This window comes from Salmo salar, chromosome ssa05 (assembly GCF_905237065.1).
Source record: "Salmo salar chromosome ssa05, Ssal_v3.1, whole genome shotgun sequence".
In the NCBI taxonomy this organism is placed as follows: Eukaryota; Metazoa; Chordata; class Actinopteri; order Salmoniformes; family Salmonidae; genus Salmo; species Salmo salar.
Window position 1 is genome coordinate 76377233 of NC_059446.1, and position 21539 is coordinate 76398771.

The 21539-nt window shown below is 45.6% G+C and overlaps 2 protein-coding genes across 3 annotated transcripts; both read left to right on the forward strand.

Moving 5' to 3' along the window:
• Positions 1 to 246: 246 nt before the first annotated feature.
• Positions 247 to 7552, forward strand: LOC106575530 (protein S100-A16). 2 transcript variants are annotated; one of them, XM_014152083.2, is made up of 3 exons: positions 247 to 547; positions 6422 to 6543; positions 6878 to 7552. In XM_014152083.2, exons 2-3 carry the CDS (start codon positions 6424 to 6426, stop codon positions 7034 to 7036), a joined length of 279 nt encoding a protein of 92 aa, XP_014007558.1. In that variant the 5' UTR covers positions 247 to 547; positions 6422 to 6423; the 3' UTR covers positions 7037 to 7552. The 2 variants fall into 2 exon arrangements, with proteins under 2 accessions (XP_014007558.1, XP_014007566.1); XM_014152091.2 differs by having other exon boundaries at positions 323 to 547; positions 6419 to 6543.
• Positions 7553 to 13497: 5945 nt separating this feature from the next.
• On the forward strand, positions 13498 to 17751 carry LOC123743174 (protein S100-A1). Its single transcript, XM_045718935.1, has 3 exons — positions 13498 to 13612; positions 16862 to 17027; positions 17104 to 17751. Exons 2-3 carry the CDS (start codon positions 16863 to 16865, stop codon positions 17263 to 17265), a joined length of 327 nt encoding a protein of 108 aa, XP_045574891.1. The 5' UTR covers positions 13498 to 13612; position 16862; the 3' UTR covers positions 17266 to 17751.
• The last annotated feature ends 3788 nt before the right edge of the window (positions 17752 to 21539 follow it).

The following is a 21539-nucleotide window of genomic DNA, read 5'->3' on the forward strand; positions in this document are numbered from 1 at the left end:
TTTTCTAAATACAACATTGCATTATGTTTTTAGAATCAAACTATAGGCTATAGTCTACAATAAACCATCTATTGTAAACATGAAAATAAAATAACTGGCAAACTATAGAGTAGTTATTAACACCCCATTCAGAACCAATCAGTCGATATAATCGAGGAAATCATCAGAAATCACGCGATATGAATCAGACAGTGGGTCGCCGCCTGACCCACTAGTTGATCAGAAGGTTCAAATCAACGTTTCATATCGTAAAGAGTAGTTATTAACACAATAAAATGAATCTGTTGGCAGCCCTTCCCCCTTCGTCTATTTCCCTTGCTCTTTCCCAGCCACTCGCCTCCCTTTCCCAGCCACACGCCCTTCTATGACACAATACAAAAAAGTTTGGTGAAGAAAAAGTCTATCACGGAAGAGATTCTTTTGAGTGCAACTAGTTGATCAAGTTTGAGCCTTGAGAAGAGTGCCTGAGAGACTGAGAGACAGAGAGAGCCTGGACAAGATAACTGACATCGAGCACATTTGTTTTTTTCTCATTCCCAATCTAACGGTGAGTTGATAAAGTAACTGAAGTATGTAGCCTAGCTTGTTTGTCAGAAGTTCCGTTGACTCAAACAGGCCATTGCGCTGATGGATCCAAATGGGCCTCCCAGAACATGTTCCTCCGTCCGAACATTAATAATGTATAGTTTGCGAGCGGATCTATTGTCCTAAACCCACCTAGCATGATAGCACAGGGATCGGCTTGTCCTGGTCGGTAACCCAATCCTCAACCCCTTTACAATTCAGGACAAACCAGAGAGCTCGTCTTTATTTATTTATTTATTCCCCTGTCAGTCTTTCCTCGGGACCACTCTACAAATCGACCGGATTAGTTCGGCTAAAGGCGGGGGGGCGCAAAACCACGGTGGGTAGGCTACCCACAATCGTCTCAGATGATGCACGAGCCGAAGAGTGAACGGTTCGGTAGTTGTAGTCGTTACAAGCTTGTGGACAATGACATCCGTTCGAGTCTGTACAACCTCAACACCGACCGTGGCCCTGTGTAACAGCAGCTAGGACAGCTCGCTCTAGTCTTTTCACCCTGAATTATTCACGAACGGTAAGACGTTGGTAGCGCGGGGAGAAATGGCTTGTGGAAAACGCCGTTGACAGCACCGTGCAGGTATGGTTGCCTGAAGTGAGTCAGTCACACCTTGTAACTTATTGAACACATCACATCCCCGCTGATTGATTCTGCTTGGCCGTCGAAATAATCAAAGCTCATGCAGGTGAAACGAGTCCACTGAACCGAGCTTCACACAGTTCATAGGCATGGAGAGAGTGAGTAGACTTGGCTCGAAATAAACTATTGTGTGAAAGTCTGCCCATTGTATTTAGTTAGGCCTGTAGCAGTGCTTCTCAAACGTTGCTGTGACCCACCCAAAGCCTTCTGAATATGATTATCCCAATTAGACTGCAGCAAGTTCTCTCCGCCATATTCAGCCTGCCACATGACTGTATCTATCCCCTAAATGTGTTAGGTAAGGAGACAAATATGTACATTTTCAGGTTGATGATCACCTTGCAAGCCATGCCATCCCAGGTCAAGCCAGGTATAACCCACAATGCTTTATAGACACACAACCCACTCGGCACACACTGGTTGAATTAACGTTGTTTCAACATTATTTGCCAAAGTATTGTGACGTGAAAGTATTGTATTGTGACATGGTCAACCAGTACTGTTTTCATCTCGTTTCAACCAGCATTGGAAACATTGAAATGTGGGTAAAACTTCAACTTAAATACACTGACTTAACCTGACGAAAAGGTTGTTACAGTACATCAGTCTAATTTCAACATAATAATCAGAACTATGTATAAGTTGAAATCCTGTTCAATTCCACTTAAAAACATAATCATTTTCATCATTCAATATGGATGAAATTACACTGAGTTTCATATTTGATTAGACATATTTTACAACGTCATTGTTTCAACGTCATGCCATCAACCTAAATATAGAGGTACGTTGAAATAAAAAGTGACGCCACAGTCCTACAGTTCCTGCCTGAACATTGTCTCCTAGTGGAATACAGGAGGTAATTCACTTCAGTCACATCAAGTCTACCATCCAGATACATACCTCTATTGTACCCTGCTTAGCTATGGAAACCAGCTGTTATCATGTCAACACATATAAACATTATTCAGCTCCATACTCATTTGTGTAGACTACCTAAATCATGTTGAATAGTTGAAAGTAACTCCTAACTTTTCTTACACAAGTTGGATGTGAAAGTAAATTCAGAGTGAGGTTTATTAAACATGTCTGTCTCCCGAGTGGCACAGCGGTCTAAGGCACTGCATCTCAGTGCTTGAGGTGTCAGTACAGACTCCCTGGTTTGATTCCAGGCTGTATCACAACTGTCCGTGATTTGGAGTCCCGTAGGGCAGTGCATAATTGTCCCAGCGTCGTCCGGGTTTGGCCGGTGTAGACCATCATTGTAAATAATAATTTGTTCTTACTGACTTGCCTCGTTAAATAAAGGTTCAATTTGAAAAAAATCTCTATAAAAAACGGTCTTGTTGGAGCCAGAGTTGACCTGCTTCAAACATAAAACACCAAACTAGTGTCACCTACTGAACTCTGGTCTCTTAACTTCTCCTCTCCTCCCTCCCGCTGACCGAGTCCTGTCCAGGGTTCTGTATTCTGGTGCAGCCCGGGCAGCTTGGTTTCACACCAGTTAGTCTCATTACATCCTCTGTTTGGGTCTAAAAAGATACTCATGGATCGATCTGCTCATCAATCACTCTGATCTAGGGCTCACACACACACACACACACACACACACAATATATATAACAAGGATGGGCAACTGATGGGGGTGGGGGCCACCAGAAATCAGACCTCATCATGAGGTGCCACAGTAGCTTGCGGGTCTGCGTACCCACATCCATACTCACACATTTAGGGCCCCCCTTTTGGGTCGGTAATTTGACCATGATTACACGTTTAGATAGCTGGCTGCTAGACTCATTGACCAATATAACATGTTTAGCTGACGTGGCTAATTGAGTGACTGACATAACAATATAACATGTTTAGCTGACGTGGTTAATTGAGTGACTGACATAACAATATAACATGTTTAGCTGACGTGGTTAATTGAGTGACTGACATAACAATATAACATGTTTAGCTGACGTGGCTAATTGAGTGACTGACATAACAATATAACATGTTTAGCTGACGTGGCTAATTGAGTGACTGACATAACAATATAACATGTTTAGCTGACGTGGCTAATTGAGTGACTGACATAACAATATAACATGTTTAGCTGACGTGGCTAATTGAGTGACTGACATAACAATATAACATGTTTAGCTGACGTGGCTAATTGAGTGACTGACATAACAATATAACATGTTTAGCTGACGTGGCTAATTGAGTGACTGACATAACAATATAACATGTTTAGCTGACGTGGCTAATTGAGTGACTGACATAACAATATAACATGTTTAGCTGACGTGGCTAATTGAGGGACTGACATAACAATATAACATGTTTAGCTGACGTGGCTAATTGAGTGACTGACATAACAATATAACATGTTTAGCTGACGTGGCTAATTGAGGGACTGACATAACAATATAACATGTTTAGCTGACGTGGCTAATTGAGGGACTGACATAACAATATAACATGTTTAGCTGACGTGGCTAATTGAGTGACTGACATAACAATATAACATGTTTAGCTGACGTGGCTAATTGAGTGACTGACATAACAATATAACATGTTTAGCTGACGTGGTTAATTGAGTGACTGACATAACAATATAACATGTTTAGCTGACGTGGCTAATTGAGTGACTGACATAACAATATAACATGTTTAGCTGACGTGGCTAATTGAGTGACTGACATAACAATATAACATGTTTAGCTGACGTGGTTAATTGAGTGACTGACATAACAATATAACATGTTTAGCTGACGTGGCTAATTGAGTGACTGACATAACAATATAACATGTTTAGCTGACGTGGCTAATTGAGTGACTGACATAACAATATAACATGTTTAGCTGACGTGGTTAATTTAGTGACTGACATAACAATATAACATGTTTAGCTGACGTGGCTAATTGAGTGACTGACATAACAATATAACATGTTTAGCTGACGTGGCTAATTGAGGGACTGACATAACAATATAACATGTTTAGCTGACGTGGCTAATTGAGGGACTGACATAACAATATAACATGTTTAGCTGACGTGGCTAATTGAGGGACTGACATAACAATATAACATGTTTAGCTGACGTGGCTAATTGAGTGACTGACATAACAATATAACATGTTTAGCTGACGTGGCTAATTGAGTGACTGACATAACAATATAACATGTTTAGCTGACGTGGCTAATTGAGGGACTGACATAACAATATAACATGTTTAGCTGACGTGGCTAATTGAGTGACTGACATAACAATATAACATGTTTAGCTGACGTGGCTAATTGAGTGACTGACATAACAAGAGAAACAGCTGAAGCACAACCACATTTAGAAATGTCACCTTGTGTTTCTACTATTCTAACTCAACAGTAAGTTGAGACCCTGACTGAGTTCCTGAAAAATGTGTGTGGAAATTGATCCGTGGGCCTACAAAAGGGGTCCAGGTGCCCATCCCTGATGTAATAATATATTCCATTTAGCAGACTGTTTTATCCAAAGCGACTTAGTCATGCGTGTATACAAACCCACTAGCTGGTGTTACTGGCACCATGCTTTACCAACTCAACTACAGAGACCACACACAGCCTGTCCTATTATGGGCCATGTGCCTAGAAGGTGTCTCTTGCTCGGGACACCCGCAGGCTGGTGAAATAGTGATGAGGGATGAAGATGGTGATGATAGATGTCCAGCCGTGTGGGTCTGTGGTTGGCTAATGTGTTTGTTACAGCAGAACTCAAACAGGATAGTGTGTGTATGTGTAGCATCAAGGTGGGATATGAAACGGAATCCCGCACCTGGCATCAGACCATGGGTGTGTTCTGCTCTCACTCACCCACTAATTAGGCTAATGTAAGAACAGTCCTAATTGGCCTAGGCCCAGGGGACAGGTGTGTGTGTGTGTGTGTGTGGGTATGCGCATGCATTTTTGTGTGTGTGCGCATTCAGGTGTGACAGTGTCAGATGGGAGATTTACCTGTGGGTTGGGGCTCTAGGGTTACCCTCATCAGGACATCACCCGACCTACCCTCAGGACCTCACCCGACCTACCCTCAGGACATCACCCGACCTACCCTCAGGACATCACCCGACCTACCCTCAGGACATCACCCGACCTACCCTCAGGACATCACCCGACCTACCCTCAGGACATCACCCGACCTACCCTCAGGACCTCACCCGACCTACCCTCAGGACCTCACCCGACCTACCCTCAGGACCTCACCCGACCTACCCTCAGGACCTCACCCGACCTACCCTCAGGACCTCACACGACCTACCCTCAGGACCTCACCCGACCTACCCTCAGGACCTCACCCGACCTACCCTCAGGACATCACCCGACCTACCCTCAGGACATCACCCGACCTACCCTCAGGACATCACCCGACCTACCCTCAGGACATCACCCGACCTACCCTCAGGACATCACCCGACCTACCCTCAGGACATCACCCGACCTACCCTCAGGGCATCACCGGACCTACCCTCAGGGCATCACCCGACCTACCCTCAGGGCATCACCCGACCTACCCTCAGGGCATCACCCGACCTACCCTCAGGACATCACCCTAATGTTAAAAGAGAAGGGGTTAGAGATACTGTAGAGGGGGTAGGGTAGCTATATATATATATATGAGAGAGTGTGTAACAGACAGGTCTTAGCTGTAGTAATGTGAACCCATAGCCTTCTGCTGGCTTATGGTGATCAGGTATCCCTCTCTCCATCAGACATCACAGCTCCCATTGTTTACCTCAGACTCCTCCCGTCCCTCTCTCTCGCTCCATCCTTTCCTTAGTTTACCTCACCGGGCTCTCCTTATCTTCCTCCATCCCTCTTTCATTCTTTCCTCTATTCTGATGTCCTCTTTCTACACCCTTAGATAAAAAGGTACGATCTAGAACCTAAAAGGGTTCTTCAGCTGTCCCCATTGAATAACCCTTTTTTGTTCCAGTTCGAAACCATTTGGTTCCAGGTAGAACCCTTCTGCGTTCCATGCAGGACCCTTTCCACAGAGTTTTCTATGTGGAATCAGAAAGGATTTTCCTATGGGGACAGCCGAAGAACTCTTTTTTCTAAGAGTGTACCTTGTCTTAACAGTTCCAGCTAGTTCCAGTGAAACAGTTGCTGCATTCAATTGTCTAAACTTTAGATTTTTCTGCACCCCCCCATCCTCTCCTCTCTCCCAGTAGCTATGGAGTCGGCCATCCAGACAGTGGTAGGAGTGTATCTGAAGTCTGCCAAAGGGAAGGGCAGTCTCGGAGATAAGGACTTCCAGGGCCTCGTCAATAAACAGCTCGGCAACATCATGACTGTAAGTTCCACCTATCCTTGTATCACTACTCCTCAACCCTGACCCTGGGTTCGTGTCCACGTCCTGGTTAAACGCGAGCCACAACCCTGACCCTGGGTTCATGTTCGCATCCCGGTTAAACCCGAGCCACAACCACGACCCTAGGTCTGCGTCCCGGTTAAACCCGAGCCTCAACCACGACCCAGGTTCGTGTCCACGGCCCGGTTAAACCCGAGCCTCAACCCTAGTCATAATGCAAATCAGCACCAGGTGTTATTGGGGAAGTAATCTTTAATGATACTCTTTCTCTCTCTGTATCCCCACTCTCTTCCTCTCTCCCCCTCTCACCTCATAGGGAACAGACAGTTCCTCTGCAGTGAAGGAGATGCGTAAGGGATTGGATGAGAACAAAGATGGGAAGGTCAGCTTCCAGGAATACATGACTCTGATTGGCTACGTGGCAAACACCCTCAGCGAGCAGAGGACTGCAGCCAACACCACACCTGCCTCATAGGAACTACATATGGCTTCATAGACACTCTATAAGATGTCTTATGCAGTCTATAAAGCAGGGTTCTTCAATCCTGGTCCTAGTGACCCACAGGGTGTGCAGGCTTTAGTTCCATTCCAGCACTGACACACCAGATGAAACTCGTGAAGGCTTTGATGGGATTGATTACAGTGTGTGTGACCACAGGGCCAGAATTGAAGAACACTGCCATAAGGCCCCATGTACCTATAGAGGCTCATAGACCTGTCATGGACTGTCAATCTCCCTTAGCTGTATATCACTACATAATCACTACATAATCAGACTTAACTTCATCTCAACATTTTTATATGCTTACAATACACTACCAATCTTCATCTCAGTTATAACAATGTTACTGGTTTTATAAACACTTTATGAAGGCATTTTTGACATTAAGTTTAACAGTTCACATGTTTTAGTATAACTACTCTAAATCAACACTTCTACAGTAATTGGTTTGTTATCATGTTGAAATAAAAGCCATGGCAATGTTTTAAAGTCATGTCGTCTTTCACTGCTCTAACATTCTCTAAATGACATTCTCTAGGTCGCCCTGTGTCATGAGGAAGACACACACCTTATAGAACCAATATGCTGATACCTGCTTCCATGGCCACCAGCGGCCCCTTCTAAATTTAGTCGTGTTACACTCCGTGGCCCACGATGCACCAGAATATTGAAATTGGACACCAATGTACAACCGCACCTATTGTGCACAGCAAGGATACACGCACACGTCTTCTGCCAACAGAATACAATGCTGCATTGCACCAGGGAGAGATAAACAAGTCTATACTGTAATACAGGCAAATCTATACAATCCTACTTTCCGCTCCCCCGGGGGTAGCAGCCTCAGAGCTGTAGTGGGTGCAACATACAAGTACTGTATGTTACATTAACATTCAGACTTAAAAAACAAGACGTGCACAGACACTATACAATTCAGTGGTTATATAAACCTAAGGCTTGGTCAAAGAAACAGCACAGATTAACAAGGAGACATTTAGTTTGCTGTTTTGGTTTGTGGAGTGCAGTTGTCATTAAAATATACATTATTACAATAGCTATGCATTTGTATGAATGTAGGATTTGTGTGTCATTTTGTTTGCTTGTATAAGTTTGTGTGTGTTACAGAAGCGATAGCTATGCATGGCTGCCTGTCAAGGGTGTTGTCTCCATTCAGTTAGTACCCTCTGATCCTGTATCAGGTACCAGCTTCCCTTTCAAACAGCCTCAGGCCAGACACACCCACTAGGCTAACCACAGCCTCAGGTCTGTTGAGCTGTTTACATTATAAACTCCCTCTGGATCTCCTATATTACCCTAACGCCGTTCCAACATGTTCTGCACTTCATTTCAATAACCACTACCATCTAACCTACTGGGAGACAGAACCATTGTTTCAGGCCTTAACCTAATCACCAGCTGAAATTGGCTGCTACCAATCTGGGTCCAACACAGCATTTGGAAACACACAGTACCAGGCCAAGCAGGGCAGCTGTTGGACCAGGCCCAGCCAACAAGGTCATCACACCACACGCCCTGAGGGGAACAGACACAGTTCACTGAGCAGATGCTTGAGAATGACAGATTACAGTTTTTCCCAATTGTTTACACACTAAAATTGGAACTTGAAACGCAATCACCGAAACCTGAAACTCATGTACCAAATCATTAAACCAAGTCTGCAAAATTGCAAGCTCTATAAACAATGCCAAGCTCTATAAACCATTGGCAACACCCACTCCTCACAGGTGTAAACACAAGTTGCCTTATTGTTCACTTAGAAATCAGAGCTTTAGCACTATAAAAGGCAGATGAGCTCTCCTGTTTTGGAGGAAAATGGAAGTCAATGGTGAAGCAAGAGCTAGAGGTGAAGGAGTGAGAGTAAGAGGAGTAAGAGGACGAGGAAGGACAGTTGTCTGAGATGAGATCAGGGCCACATTGGTTTACCTTGTACTCCACCATGGATTGAGTATGAGGGAGGCTGGGCAGAGTTCAGCCCAACCTGAGCCGCTACACGGTTGCGTCTATCATCCGTACATTCAGAAATGACGACCGGTAAGTTACCTACCATCTACACTATGCTCTTTATGTTTACTGCAGTCCGACATACCAGTAGGCCTATGTTACTCAGGGATTGTTGCCCAACGTTACAGTAATGTGATTTGTGGATGTTCTGCAGAACTGAGACGGCCAGGCCGTGGTGGAAGACCCCGTTCACACCAGAACAGGAGACCAGTATTGTGAACATGGTGGTGGCAAACAATACCATTAGACTACGAGAAATCCAGAACTACAATTTCAGACAACACAATATTCAATAACATTCACCAGGTGATCTTGTCTACACTGGACCGTGTATTACAGCACAACCGAATCCGGATGAAACAGGTCTACAGGGTGCCATTTGAGAGACACTCAGAGGGTTAAAGAACAGCGCTATGAATATGTGCAAGTAAGTACTACACTGTGAATTTACTATCATATCAGCACTGTATAGACACATTAGAGTACTGTAATCCAGTGTATTGTGCCTCACCATATTGACTGCTCTAGGTCAATGTCACATTGTCTTGTCTGTTTCAGAGTCTTGGAGCTGGATGCTAGCCTAAAGAAGGGGACGGGGACAGAACATTATTGGCCATTGTGAATGTCCCTGGACAGCGTGGAGGGAATATCACCATGTGTGCAGCTGTTAGCCAGCAAGGCGTCCTCCATCACCATGCCAACCTTAGTCCGTACAACACCGCCCTTCTCATCCCATTCCTGGACACACTACATGACATCCTCATTCCAGCCGAGCAGAGGGTGGACCAGAGCAGCCCAGGTATGTTGTCATCTGGGACAACCTGAGTTTCCACCGGGCTGCTCTGGTCCCCAACTGGTTCATTGACCACCCACAATTTATTCTATACCTCCCACCATATTCCCCATTCCTAAACACAATTGAATAGTTTTTTCGGCATGGCGATGGAAGGTGTATGACCACCATCCCCTCGCACGCGTACCTCTTCTCCAGGCAATGGAGGATGCATGTGGTGAAGTTGATGTGGGGGCTTTCGGCAGCTGGATCCGTCACTCCAGAAGATTCTTTCCCTGCTGTTTAGCCAGGGAGAACATGGCTTGTGATGTAGATGAGGTGCTGTGGCCAGACCCAAATAGGAGGCAGGTGTAATGAACACGAGGGGTGACAGAGCTGGTTTCAAGCGTTGTTTACTACAAAGGACCACAGGAGGAGGCAGGTAGCTGGGTCCAGGGGCAGGCAGAAGGTCATACACAGGAGGAGGCAGGTAGCTGGGTCCAGGGGCAGGCAGAAGGTCATACACAGGGGGTCCAAAAGGGCAACAGTACAGGCAGGGGAAAAGGCTAGTAACATAGTCCGGGAGATCAGGCAACAGGTAGATAACAGGAAATCCGATAGGCTAAAGTACAGGCAGGGAATAGGCAAAAGGCATCATTAGTGAGGCAGGCAAAAACTATCATACACAGGAGGAGCCGATCATGTGAACCACAGGGCTCTGCAAGCCGTGTGTCACAAAACAAACAATACCTCACAGTGATGGGGTGCAAAGAACTGAACTAAATAGTGTGTGATAATGACATACAGGTGATCAGAGTTCAGGTGATTGGGATCTGGAGAGTGAGCTGTGTTCAGGGGATCTACGTGTTTGAGGGTGTGAGTTTGAAGCAGACATTACAGCAGGATGCAGCCTAATGTCTTTTTTTCTTACATTTTGCATTTGTTTTTGTCTTTTTGTCTTTAGAGTTTTGAAAGAATGAGCCACTTTCATTTTTATTTTTGTACAGAAAACTCTTTATCTTACTGAATGTTTTTCCTGGTTTTCTCCTGTTGGGTATGGAAAGTGTTACATACAAAAGACAAGTGTTCAAAAATACTGCATTTTGGAAATAAATGACAATGATTTTGTTACTGTATTGCATTTGTGTGTTTATTTATGTATTTAAAAACTATTTTTTAACCTGGGTATTTGAGTAGGTATACATTACTGTAACAATATTTTACAACCGGCTACAGTGTAACACTGATGATGCAAAAGGCATAAACAGTGTGTTGTTGGTTGGTAGACAGATCTATTCACATGACGCGTGTCATTTTGATGCAAAAAAAAAACATTATGGAAAGCGATAAAACAGTTTTGAATGCAGTGTTTGCTTTTGCTATAGATTTGTAAAGTTTTGTGTTTAGAGTTTTGGGAAAATGGGCCAAAGATTCAGCAAACGAGTGTAAGCAATTGTGGAAAACTGTAAATTAAATATTTTCCATTTCAGAGTATAAGTATTGAGATGGTCTGTATTTTAATCTTGTGGATGGCATGCATCTTTGAAAGAATATTGTCGGCGCCATAGCAGGGCCTCTCACCTTCCTCCAGTGTTTCTCCTGTTGTTGTGGTGTTTATCTAAACACGCTTTCACTGCTTCCCCTGGCCTGTGTTTTGACACGCAGTACAATATGGTTACAGGCCCAGGCCATGGTAATCCACTGCTACAATAGCACACTGACTGAGTGATAAAATAATTTATATGTTTAAAGATAATGATTAAATAATTCTACCCTGAAACGTAACCATTAGGGATTATAGTTTATGTAGCATTTATAAGGAATAATTAAAGTATTAAACATAAGTCCAACTAGGTTGGACTGGGAGGGAGATAAATGTGTGTGTATGTGTGTGCCGATGAAAATACCAAGAACAATTCAAACTGTGTTTGACTCGACCTGGCTAGAACTCTGAGAAAATGATGATAAGACAGGGAGTACTTCTCAAGGTTTCTCTACTCTCGGGGGAATGGAACGGACAGCGCTGGGTAGTGATAAACAGTGGTGAGAACTCTGGGAAGGGATACAACTCACCTACTGTTCGTGTGTATGTATGTATGTAGGATATCTACTGTTTGTGTGGAAGTATGTGCGTAAGTAGGGAGCAAGTTATAAAATGGCATGTCTTTGTATTATGAACTTCAGAACGTTCTCTGAATAAACTGTACAGACCATTTGCAGAAGCTGAGTCTTTGACTAATTATTATTAACCCAATGTCTTACAAACCTTGGGGATTGGTCAAAGCTTATTGATTGTTAGTTATTATCATTGGGATAGAAAATTCTCGTGACACTGAGACAATAAGTAATACCCCATTGTGGCTCTCTCTGTACCTTGGCTACATTGTGGCTCTCTCTGTACCTTGGCCCCATTGTGGCTCTCTCTGTACCTTGGCTCCATTGTGGCTCTCTCTGCACCTTGGCTACATTGTGGCTCTCTCTGTACCTTGGCTCCATTGTGGCTCTCTCTGCACCTTGGCCCCATTGTGGCTCTCTCTGTACCTTGGCTACATTGTGGCTCTCTCTGTACCTTGGCTCCATTGTGGCTCTCTCTGCACCTTGGCTCCATTGTGACTCTCTCTGCACCTTGGCTCCATTGTGGCTCTCTCTGCACCTTGGCTCCATTGTGACTCTCTCTGCACCTTGGCTCCATTGTGGCTCTCTCTGCACCTTGGCTCCATTGTGGCTCTCTCTGCACCTTGGCTCCATTGTGGCTCTCTCTGCACCTTGGCTCCATTGTGGTTCTCTCTGCACCTTGGCTCCATTGTGGCTCTCTCTGCACCTTGTCTCTGTGGCCAAAGTGGATAAATAGGCTACACCACATCGTTCCCCTCTCCTCCTCTTATCCTCTTCTGCTTTCTCTCTCCTCCTCTCTTCCTCTTTTCCTTTTCTGCTTTCCCTCTGCTCCTCTACTCTTCTGCTTTACCTCTCCTCATCTCCCTGGCTTTCTCAAAAACTTCTTGAAGGATAATTCATGATTTCATTAAGATTTAATTCACATTTCTCACAGGTGAAACTGCTAGAGTGTTCTCCAGTATTCTCGACACCAGGTCAAGCACTGTACCATACTCTACAGTAATGAGTATGTTACACCAGTGGGGGTAATATTTCATACTAATAATGTAAATGTGATCATCCTGAGGTAGTGATTTGGTGTCATGTCTGACAGCTTTTATGATGGATGGATCTTATCTGTCCATCACAGGAGGGCAGATGTCCGTCGTGTAAACAGAGAAGGAGGAGAGGAGATGGGGGGATGGGACAGAGAAGAGGAGCAACAGGTGGAAGAAGAGAGGGATGGAGGAGGGGGGAGAGAGGTAGAGTGGGAGGAGGGAGAGAGGCGGAGTGGGAGGAGGGGAGAGAGGCGTAGTGGGAGGAGGGAGAGAGGCGGAGTGGGAGGAGGGAGAGAGGCAGAGTGGGAGGAGGGAGAGAGAGGTGAAGTGGGAGGAGGGAGAGAGGCAGAGTGGGAGGAGGGAGAGAGGTGGAGTGGGAGGAGGGAGAGAGGCGGAGTGGGAGGAGGGAGAGAGGCGGAGTGGGAGGAGGGAGAGAGGCGGAGTGGGAGGAGGGAGAGAGAGGTGAAGTGGGAGGAGGGAGAGAGGCAGAGTGGGAGGAGGGAGAGAAGTATTTAAGAGGCTGTCCATCTCCCCCTCCTCACCGTTCTTCGTTACTCTCCCTCTACGTGTCCAACAGCAGGCCAGCACTCCTCCTTTGCTCAGGTAAGGAAGAAAGGTTGACTCAGGAATTAATGCAGTTTTTCAGCAACAGGCAAAACAATTCAGCCCTTTTGCTCTTCAGGAGGTAGTTCTGTCTAGCACGGTAAAATGTGTGTCAGATGAAATACATTTCAGCTGTTTGTGATCTAGAGACAATGATACAAAGTTTGCGTTGCTGTAACCCTAAACAACGTCAGTATAACTCTTACAGAAAGGGGAAAGCACACAGCCTGTACTGTAGACTTCACTACTCTGTGTTTGGTGATTTCATGTCTATTCCCTGGTCAATATCGGTGTGATGTTAGCCTCTATAGAGTTTCTGACCTGTTGTGTTTCCTCTGTCCTGACTGACCTCTCTCTTCTTTTTCTTCTTTATTTTCTGTTTATGTAAATATCTTGCTCAAAGGAGGCAAATCTATATTTTTCCTCAACAAGAATGACCTCAGATTTGGAGGGGTGGGATAAAGAGATGGAGGGGTGGGATAAAGAGATGGAGGGGTGGGATAGAGATATGGAGAGATGGGGGTGGGATAAAGAGATGGAGGGGTGGGATAAAGAGATGGAGGGGTGGGATAGAGATATGGAGGGGTGGGATAGAGATATGGAGAGATGGGGGGTGGGATAAAGAGATGGAGGGGTGGGATAAAGAGATGGAGGGGTGGGATAGAGATATGGAGGGATGAGGGGAGGGATAAAGAGATGGAAGGGTGGGATAAAGAGATGGAGGGGTGGGATAGAGATATGGAGGGGTGGGATAAAGAGATGGAGGGGTGGGATAGAGATATGGAGAGATGAGGGGTGGGATAAAGAGATGGAGGGGTGGGATAAAGAGATGGAGGGGTGGGATAGAGATATGGAGGGGTGGGATAGAGATATGGAGAGATGAGGGGTGGGATAAAGAGATGGAGGGGTGGGATAAAGAGATGGAGGGGTGGGATAGAGATATGGAGGGGTGGGATAGAGATATGGAGAGATGGGGGTGGGATAAAGAGATGGAGGGGTGGGATAAAGAGATGGAGGGGTGGGATAGAGATATGGAGAGATGAGGGGTGGGATAAAGAGATGGAAGGGTGGGATAAAGAGATGGAGGGGTGGGATAGAGATATGGAGTGGTGGGATAAAGAGATGGAGGGGTGGGATAGATATATGGAGAAATGAGGGGTGGGATAAAGAGATGGAGGGGTGGGATAGAGATATGGAGGGGTGGGATAAAGAGATGGAGGGGTGGGATAAAGAGATGGAGGGGTGGGATAAAGAGATGGAGGGGTGGGATAGAGATATGGAGGGGTGGGATAGAGATATGGAGAGATGAGGGGTGGGATAAAGAGATGGAGGGGTGGGATAGAGATATGGAGGGTGGGATAAAGAGATGGAGGGTGGGATAAAGAGATGGAGGGTGGGATAAAGAGATGGAGGGGTGGGATAGAGATATGGAGGGGTGGGATAGAGATATGGAGAGATGAGGGGTGGGATAAAGAGATGGAGGGGTGGGATAAAGAGATGGAGGGGTGGGATAGAAATATGGAGGGGTGGGATAGAGATATGGAGAGATGAGGGGTGGGATAAAGAGATGGAGGGGTGGGATAAAGAGATGGAGGGGTGGGATAAAGAGATGGAGGGGTGGGATAGAGATATGGAGGGGTGGGATAGAGATATGGAGAGATGAGGGGTGGGATAAAGAGATGGAGGGGTGGGATAGAGATATGGAGAGATGAGGGGTGGGATAAAGAGATGGAGGGGTGGGATAAAGAGATGGAGGGGTGGGATAAAGAGATGGAGGGGTGGGATAAAGAGATGGAGGGGTGGGATAGAGATATGGAGGGGTGGGATAGAGATATGGAGAGATGAGGGGTGGGATAAAGAGATGGAGGGGTGGGATAAAGAGATGGAGGGGTGGGATAGAGATATGGAGGGTGGGATAGAGATATGGAGAGATGAGGGGTGGGATAAAGAGATGGAGGGGTGGGATAAAGAGATGGAGGGGTGGGATAAAGAGATGGAGGGGTGGGATAAAGAGATGGAGGGGTGGGATAAAGAGATGGATGGGTGGGATGGAGAGATGAGGGGTGGGATAAAGAGATGGATGGGTGGGATGGAGAGATGAGGGGTGGGGTAAAGAGATGGAGGGGTGGGATAGAGATATGGAGAGATGAAGCGGTGGGATAAAGAGATGGTGGGGTGGGATAAAGAGATGGTGGGATACATACACCTGTCTCCTCTGTTACCAACCATCCAGTCCAGCTCAGGTAGAGAGCAGCTCAGGTTCCTATGGTCCCAGTTCCTCCTGTACTGGTTTGGACAGGACAGGACAGGGCTATAGGGTTAGAGTTAGAGCTGAGTGTGTTTCTACTTGGTGTGGGTTTCACTCTTATCAGAAGGCTGGGGTTCACATATCCTGCTCACTATTACCTATCTCCTTTCCATCACAGTGTCTCACTGTGGCTCCCCACAGATCCAGGATCAACTTATCCTTAAGTGGTGAAACTAATCATCAATCATCATCATACTCCATGGCTAACTGTCTGGGGTTTTAGTAATGTAGTAGGGCTCTTGGGGTTTGTAGTTCTTTAGATGTTGGGTAGGGTGACTTTATACTTGTGACTAATTCAGGAACTAGACAGGGTTGAGGAACAAGCAACTCTCTCGCTCTGTCTATTCATCCATCCCTCTCCCTCTCTCTCTCTCTCTCTCTCTCTCTCTCTCTCTCTCTCTCTCTCTCTCTCTCTCTGTCTATTCATCCATCCCTCTCTCTCTCGTCCTATCTGTCCTGCCGTGCTCAGCAGACATGGTTATTGCTAACTCAGTTGATACTGTCTCTGTACCAGTGGAGGCTGCTGAGGGGAGGATGGATCATAATAATGTCTGGAATGGAAGGATATCAAACACGTTTTCTGGGGGGTGTTTCATGTGTTTGATAACACTCCATTCCAGCCATTATTATGAGATGTCCTCCTCTCACCAGCCTCCACTGCTCTCTACAGTGTGTTTGACTGATCCATCTGATCCTGGCTCAGCTTCCATGAGAAAATACAAACACTCTGCACGGGCTACATCACTTGATGTCCTACTACAATGTGAAACACCTACTCATTATCCTAACCATGTCTGTTGTCTCTCTACCTCTGTAGTATGTCTAATAATGTTATTAATCATTATCCTAACCATGTCTGTTGTCTCTCTACCTCTGTAGTATGTCTAATAATGTTATTAATCATTATCCTAACCATGTCTGTTGTCTCTCTACCTCTGTAGTATGTCTAACCCTACCAACACAGAGAATGTGTCCACCTTGGAGACCGCCATGCAGCTGATGATCCAGACTTTCCATAAGTATTCTGGAGACGAGGGCGACAAATACACCCTGAGCAGAGCAGAGCTCAAAGTGATGCTCTCTGCAGAGCTGGGCAACTACCTGGGGGTAAGGAGATTCACACACACACAGACACATACGCACAGACACACAGCATAAAAGTCTTCCTCTCTCCCTCACCCAGAATGCCCAGGACAAGGAAGCAGTGGACAAGGTGATGGGGGACCTGGATGCCAACAATGATGGAGAGGTGGACTTCACTGAGTTTGTTATCCTGGTGGGGGCGCTCACCGTCGCCTGCAATGACTTCTTCCTGGAGTACAACGACAAGGGGGAGAAGAAGTGAACACAACACACACATGTACACTCACACACACACATATCTATGCTCTCTCTCTCACACACTCCCTCACTCCCTCACTCACTCACTCACTCACTGAGGAGAGGAGGACGATCATTATGAGACATCTCCACTCTAATCCTGGCTAGGCTTAATGTCTACTGTTTAATAACAGAGACCTACACACACCATACATACCACACACATGCACACACACACACTCCGAGATGTTCATAGATGCATCGTGGCACACTGGGCAGTGTGTTTTTGTGTTTAGTGTGTGTGCCGTCTCGATCCAAACCAAACCAAACACACAGAAGTTTATTCCAGAGTGAAAATGTGGAGAGTTTAAGTCATCATTAATAACGGTCATTGTTGAATATGTGAATATAATTTCTCTGTCTTTTCATTCGTTTTGTAAACCCCCTGTTCATTTTTCGTTCATTGTTAAACTGTTCCTCCTCGATAGAATAAACATGACATTTAACCAAAGCTTGTCGTGGAGTATTGTTGTGGTTTCTGGGTATGTGTATGTTTGGGATATTCCTCATGTTACCCAGTCTCTGTGATGGATGAGAGGAGTAGTAACACAGTCTGGCCACCAGATGGGAGCAGAGTGAGAGACACTCCAGGGATGGACTTCTGTGTCTGTGCTGCACTTCCATTAACTTAATCAAACATACACGTGTTTAGCAGATTTTATTGCGGGTGTAGCGAAATGCATGTGTTTGTAGCTCCAACAGTTCAGTAATATCTAACAAGTATTTCACAACAATACACACAATCTGAAGTAAAGGAATGGAATTAAGAATATATAAATATTTGGGCGAGCAATGTCAGAGCGGCATAGACTAAGATACAGTAGAATAGAATACAGTATATACATATGAGATGAGTAATGCAAAATGTGTAAACATTATTAAAGTGACTAGTGATTTCTAGTCTATGTATATAGACAGCAGCCTCTCTATGTTAGTGATGGCTGTTTAACAGTCTGATGGCCTTGAGATAGAAGCTGTTTTTCAGTGTCTCGGTCCCAGCCTTGATGACCTTCTTGGCCTTCCTGTGACATCGGGTGCTCTAGGTGTCTTGGAGGGCAGATAGTTTGCCCTCGGTGATGCGTCGGGCAGACCGCACCACCCTCTGGAGAGCGCTGCGGTCACGGGCGGTTGAGCTGCCGTACCAGGCGGTGATACAGCTGGACAGGATGCTCTCAATTGTGCATCTGTAAAAGTTTGTGGGTTTTCGGTGCCAAGCCAAATCTCTTCAGCCTCCTGAGGTTGAAGAGGCACTGTTGCGCCTGTGTGGGTGGACCATTTCAGTTTGTCAGTGATGTGTATGCCAAGGAACTTGAAGCGTTCCACCTTCTCCACTGCGGTCCCGTCGAGGTCATTCTGAAGGATATTACCTGAATAGCCTGATATTTTACATTACCACTGATACCAACAGTACCTGGATGGCCTGACAGTGACAGATCAGTTTCATCCATACCTTATGAAGATCTGTGAAGCTTCGCAATGAGCTCTATAATCTGTCCAACAACAGACCTCAGAACTGTGTTCCACGCTGACCCATCTTAGACTGTCCTCTCATTTTTAAGATGTTCTTCCTAAAGTTTAATCCAAAGCCAACATTACTGAATATTAAACCTTTAGAATTAGCAGAACAGACAAAATCCCTCAGGAAACAGATATCCGGGATGCTGGTAGTCTATACCAACTATGGAATATTTCCATTGTCGATGAACACTGATGTGGTACAGAATTGTAATGTGATAGGAATGCATGAATCAAACATTCCAAATGGTGCTACAACACATAGACAACAACATAATCCTGTAAATGTGCACATTCAACTGTTGGTTGGCAGTAGGAAGAACTTGAAATGACCTTGAAACAGGCCTGTTAGTACAGTAATAGTTTATTTTACTGTAACGCTACAGCTCTTTGAATCAGGTTACTGGCCACAGTGTTTGTTTTACTGTAAAGCTACAGCACTTTGAATCAGGTTACTGGCCATAATGTTTGTTTTACTGTAAAGCTACAGCACTTTGAATCAGGTTACTGGCCATAATGTTTGTTTTGCTGTAAAGCTACAGCTCTTTGAATCAGGTTACTGGCCACAGAGTTTGTTTTACTGTAAAGCTACAGCACTTTGAATCAGGTTACTGGACATAATGTTTGTTTTACTGTAAAGCTACAGCACTTTGAATCAGGTTACTGGCCATAATGTTTGTTTTGCTGTAAAGCTACAGCACTTTGAATCAGGTTACTGGCCATAATGTTTGTTTTGCTGTAAAGCTACAGGTCTTTGAATCAGGTTACTGGCCATAATGTTTGTTTTGCTGTAAAGCTACAGCTCTTTGAATCAGGTTACTGGCCATAATGTTTGTTTTGCTGTAAAGCTACAGCTCTTTGAATCAGGTTACTGGCCATAATGTTTGATTTACTATATAGCTACAGCTCTTTGAATCAGGTTACTGGCCACAATGTTTGATTTACTATAAAGCTACAGATCTTTGAATCAGGTTACTGGCCACAGTGTTGGATTTACTATAAAGCTACAGATCTTTGAATCAGGTTACTGGCCACAGTGTTTGATTTACTATAAAGCTACAGCTCTTTGAATCAGGTTACTGGCCACAGAGTTTGTTTTACTGTAAAGCTACAGCTCTTTGAATCAGGTTAGGGGGGCCAGGGGGGGGGGGGTTCAGCAGCATTAATATTAGAAAGACAGGAAATGTTGTTTTCTTTTGTGTGTTTTATGTGAACTCAGGGTAATTCCAGTACCATTCCAAATGTGTGTGTGTGTGTGTGTGTGTGTGTGTGTGTGTGTGTGTGTGTGTGTGTGTGTGTGTGTGTGTGTGTGTGTGTGTGTGTGTGTGTGTGTGTGTCAGAAGACCATACAATAGAAACAGAATGTTGAACTGAACCTACAACCTTTATTGGACTGTTTAAGGTGTGCACAGGAACAAAGCTGTGAGCGGTTATGGGAGGACAACGCTCTCCTCTGAGTGGGGAATGGAGAAACAGACAGAGACAAAGAGAGAGGCACAGAGGAGAGAGAGACAAGAAGAAAGGTCAGAGGAGAGAGAGAACAAGGGAATGATGGGGAGAGAAGGAAGAAAAGAGAGGGGTGGAGAAACGGGGAGGAGGGAGGGGATGGACAGCACTCTGTTTGCGTCACACCTCTACAGCCAGGTCCTAAAGGGAGAGAGGACTCCACTCCACTCCACAGGATTTCATTGCTCTCTGATAGGCTTTTCACACTCCTGGGCCTCTCCTGGGGTTCTTCTGGGGATGTCCTGGGGTTCTCCTGGGCCTCTGCTGGGGATGTCCTGGGGTTCTCCTGGGGATGTCCTGGGGATGTCCTGGGCCTCTCCTGGGGATGTCCTAGGGTTCTCCTGGGGATGTCCTGGGGTTCTCCTGGGGATGTCCTAGGGTTCTCCTGGGCCTCTCCTGGGGATGTCATGGGCCTCTCCTGGGGATGTCCTGGGGTTCTCCTGGGGATGTCCTGGGGAAGTCCTAGGGTTCTCCTGGGGATGTCCTGGGGTTCTCCTGGGGATGTCCTAGGGTTCTCCTGGGCCTCTCCTGGGGTTCTCCTGGGGATGTCCTGGGGAAGTCCTGGGGTTCTCCTGAGGTTCTCCTGGGGATGTCCTGGACTACCCCACTGTGAAAAGCCTTTGTCCCACAGAGTGACGCAAGGTCATGGAAGGGGATCACTCAGGGTGGCAGTTAACACTCAGCTGGAGATATATTGTGCTGGCTGGCTGGCTAGCTGGGTGTGTGTGTGTGTGTGTGTGTGTGTGTGTGTGTGTGTGTGTGTGTGTGTGTGTGTGTGTGTGTGTGTGTGTGTGTGTGTGTGTGTGTGTGTGTGTGTGTGTGCGTGTGAGTGTGCGTGTCCAAATCCCACCTCACCAGGACCTGTTATAGCCAGATTCAGAGGGAGGAGGGACAGAGGGATGGAGAGATTGACAGAGGGAACATAACATGAGGAATCTGTCGTTCAGAGATGGACAGAGAAGAGGGGAGGAGATGGAAAAAGTGTAGAAAGGAAGGAGGCGGCTAAGAGAGCAGGATTGAGGGAAGGAAGGTGGTGCTTCAGTGTGTAGGTGGGCTGGTCATTACCCTAATTTCAATCAACATCTATACTACAGATGTCCAGGGAGAGAGAGAACGAGGGGGGATGGAGGGAAGAGGTGAGACAGAGAGGGAAGTAAGCTCTCTTGCACATTGCGTCGGACAGATATGATAATGCAGTGGGCAATGAGTACACACACA

What these genes read in the sequence shown, in the direction of transcription:
- LOC106575530 (XM_014152083.2), top strand. Translation starts at nt 6,424, where the DNA reads ATGGAGTCGGCCATCCAGACAGTGGTAGGAGTGTATCTGAAGTCTGCC. An exon ending in AGCTCGGCAACATCATGACT is followed by an intron (nt 6,544 to 6,877) that starts GTAAGTTCCACC and finishes CTCACCTCATAG; the next exon opens with GGAACAGACAGTTCCTCTGC.
- LOC123743174 (XM_045718935.1), top strand. Translation starts at nt 16,863, where the DNA reads ATGTCTAACCCTACCAACACAGAGAATGTGTCCACCTTGGAGACCGCC. An exon ending in AGCTGGGCAACTACCTGGGG is followed by an intron (nt 17,028 to 17,103) that starts GTAAGGAGATTC and finishes TCCCTCACCCAG; the next exon opens with AATGCCCAGGACAAGGAAGC.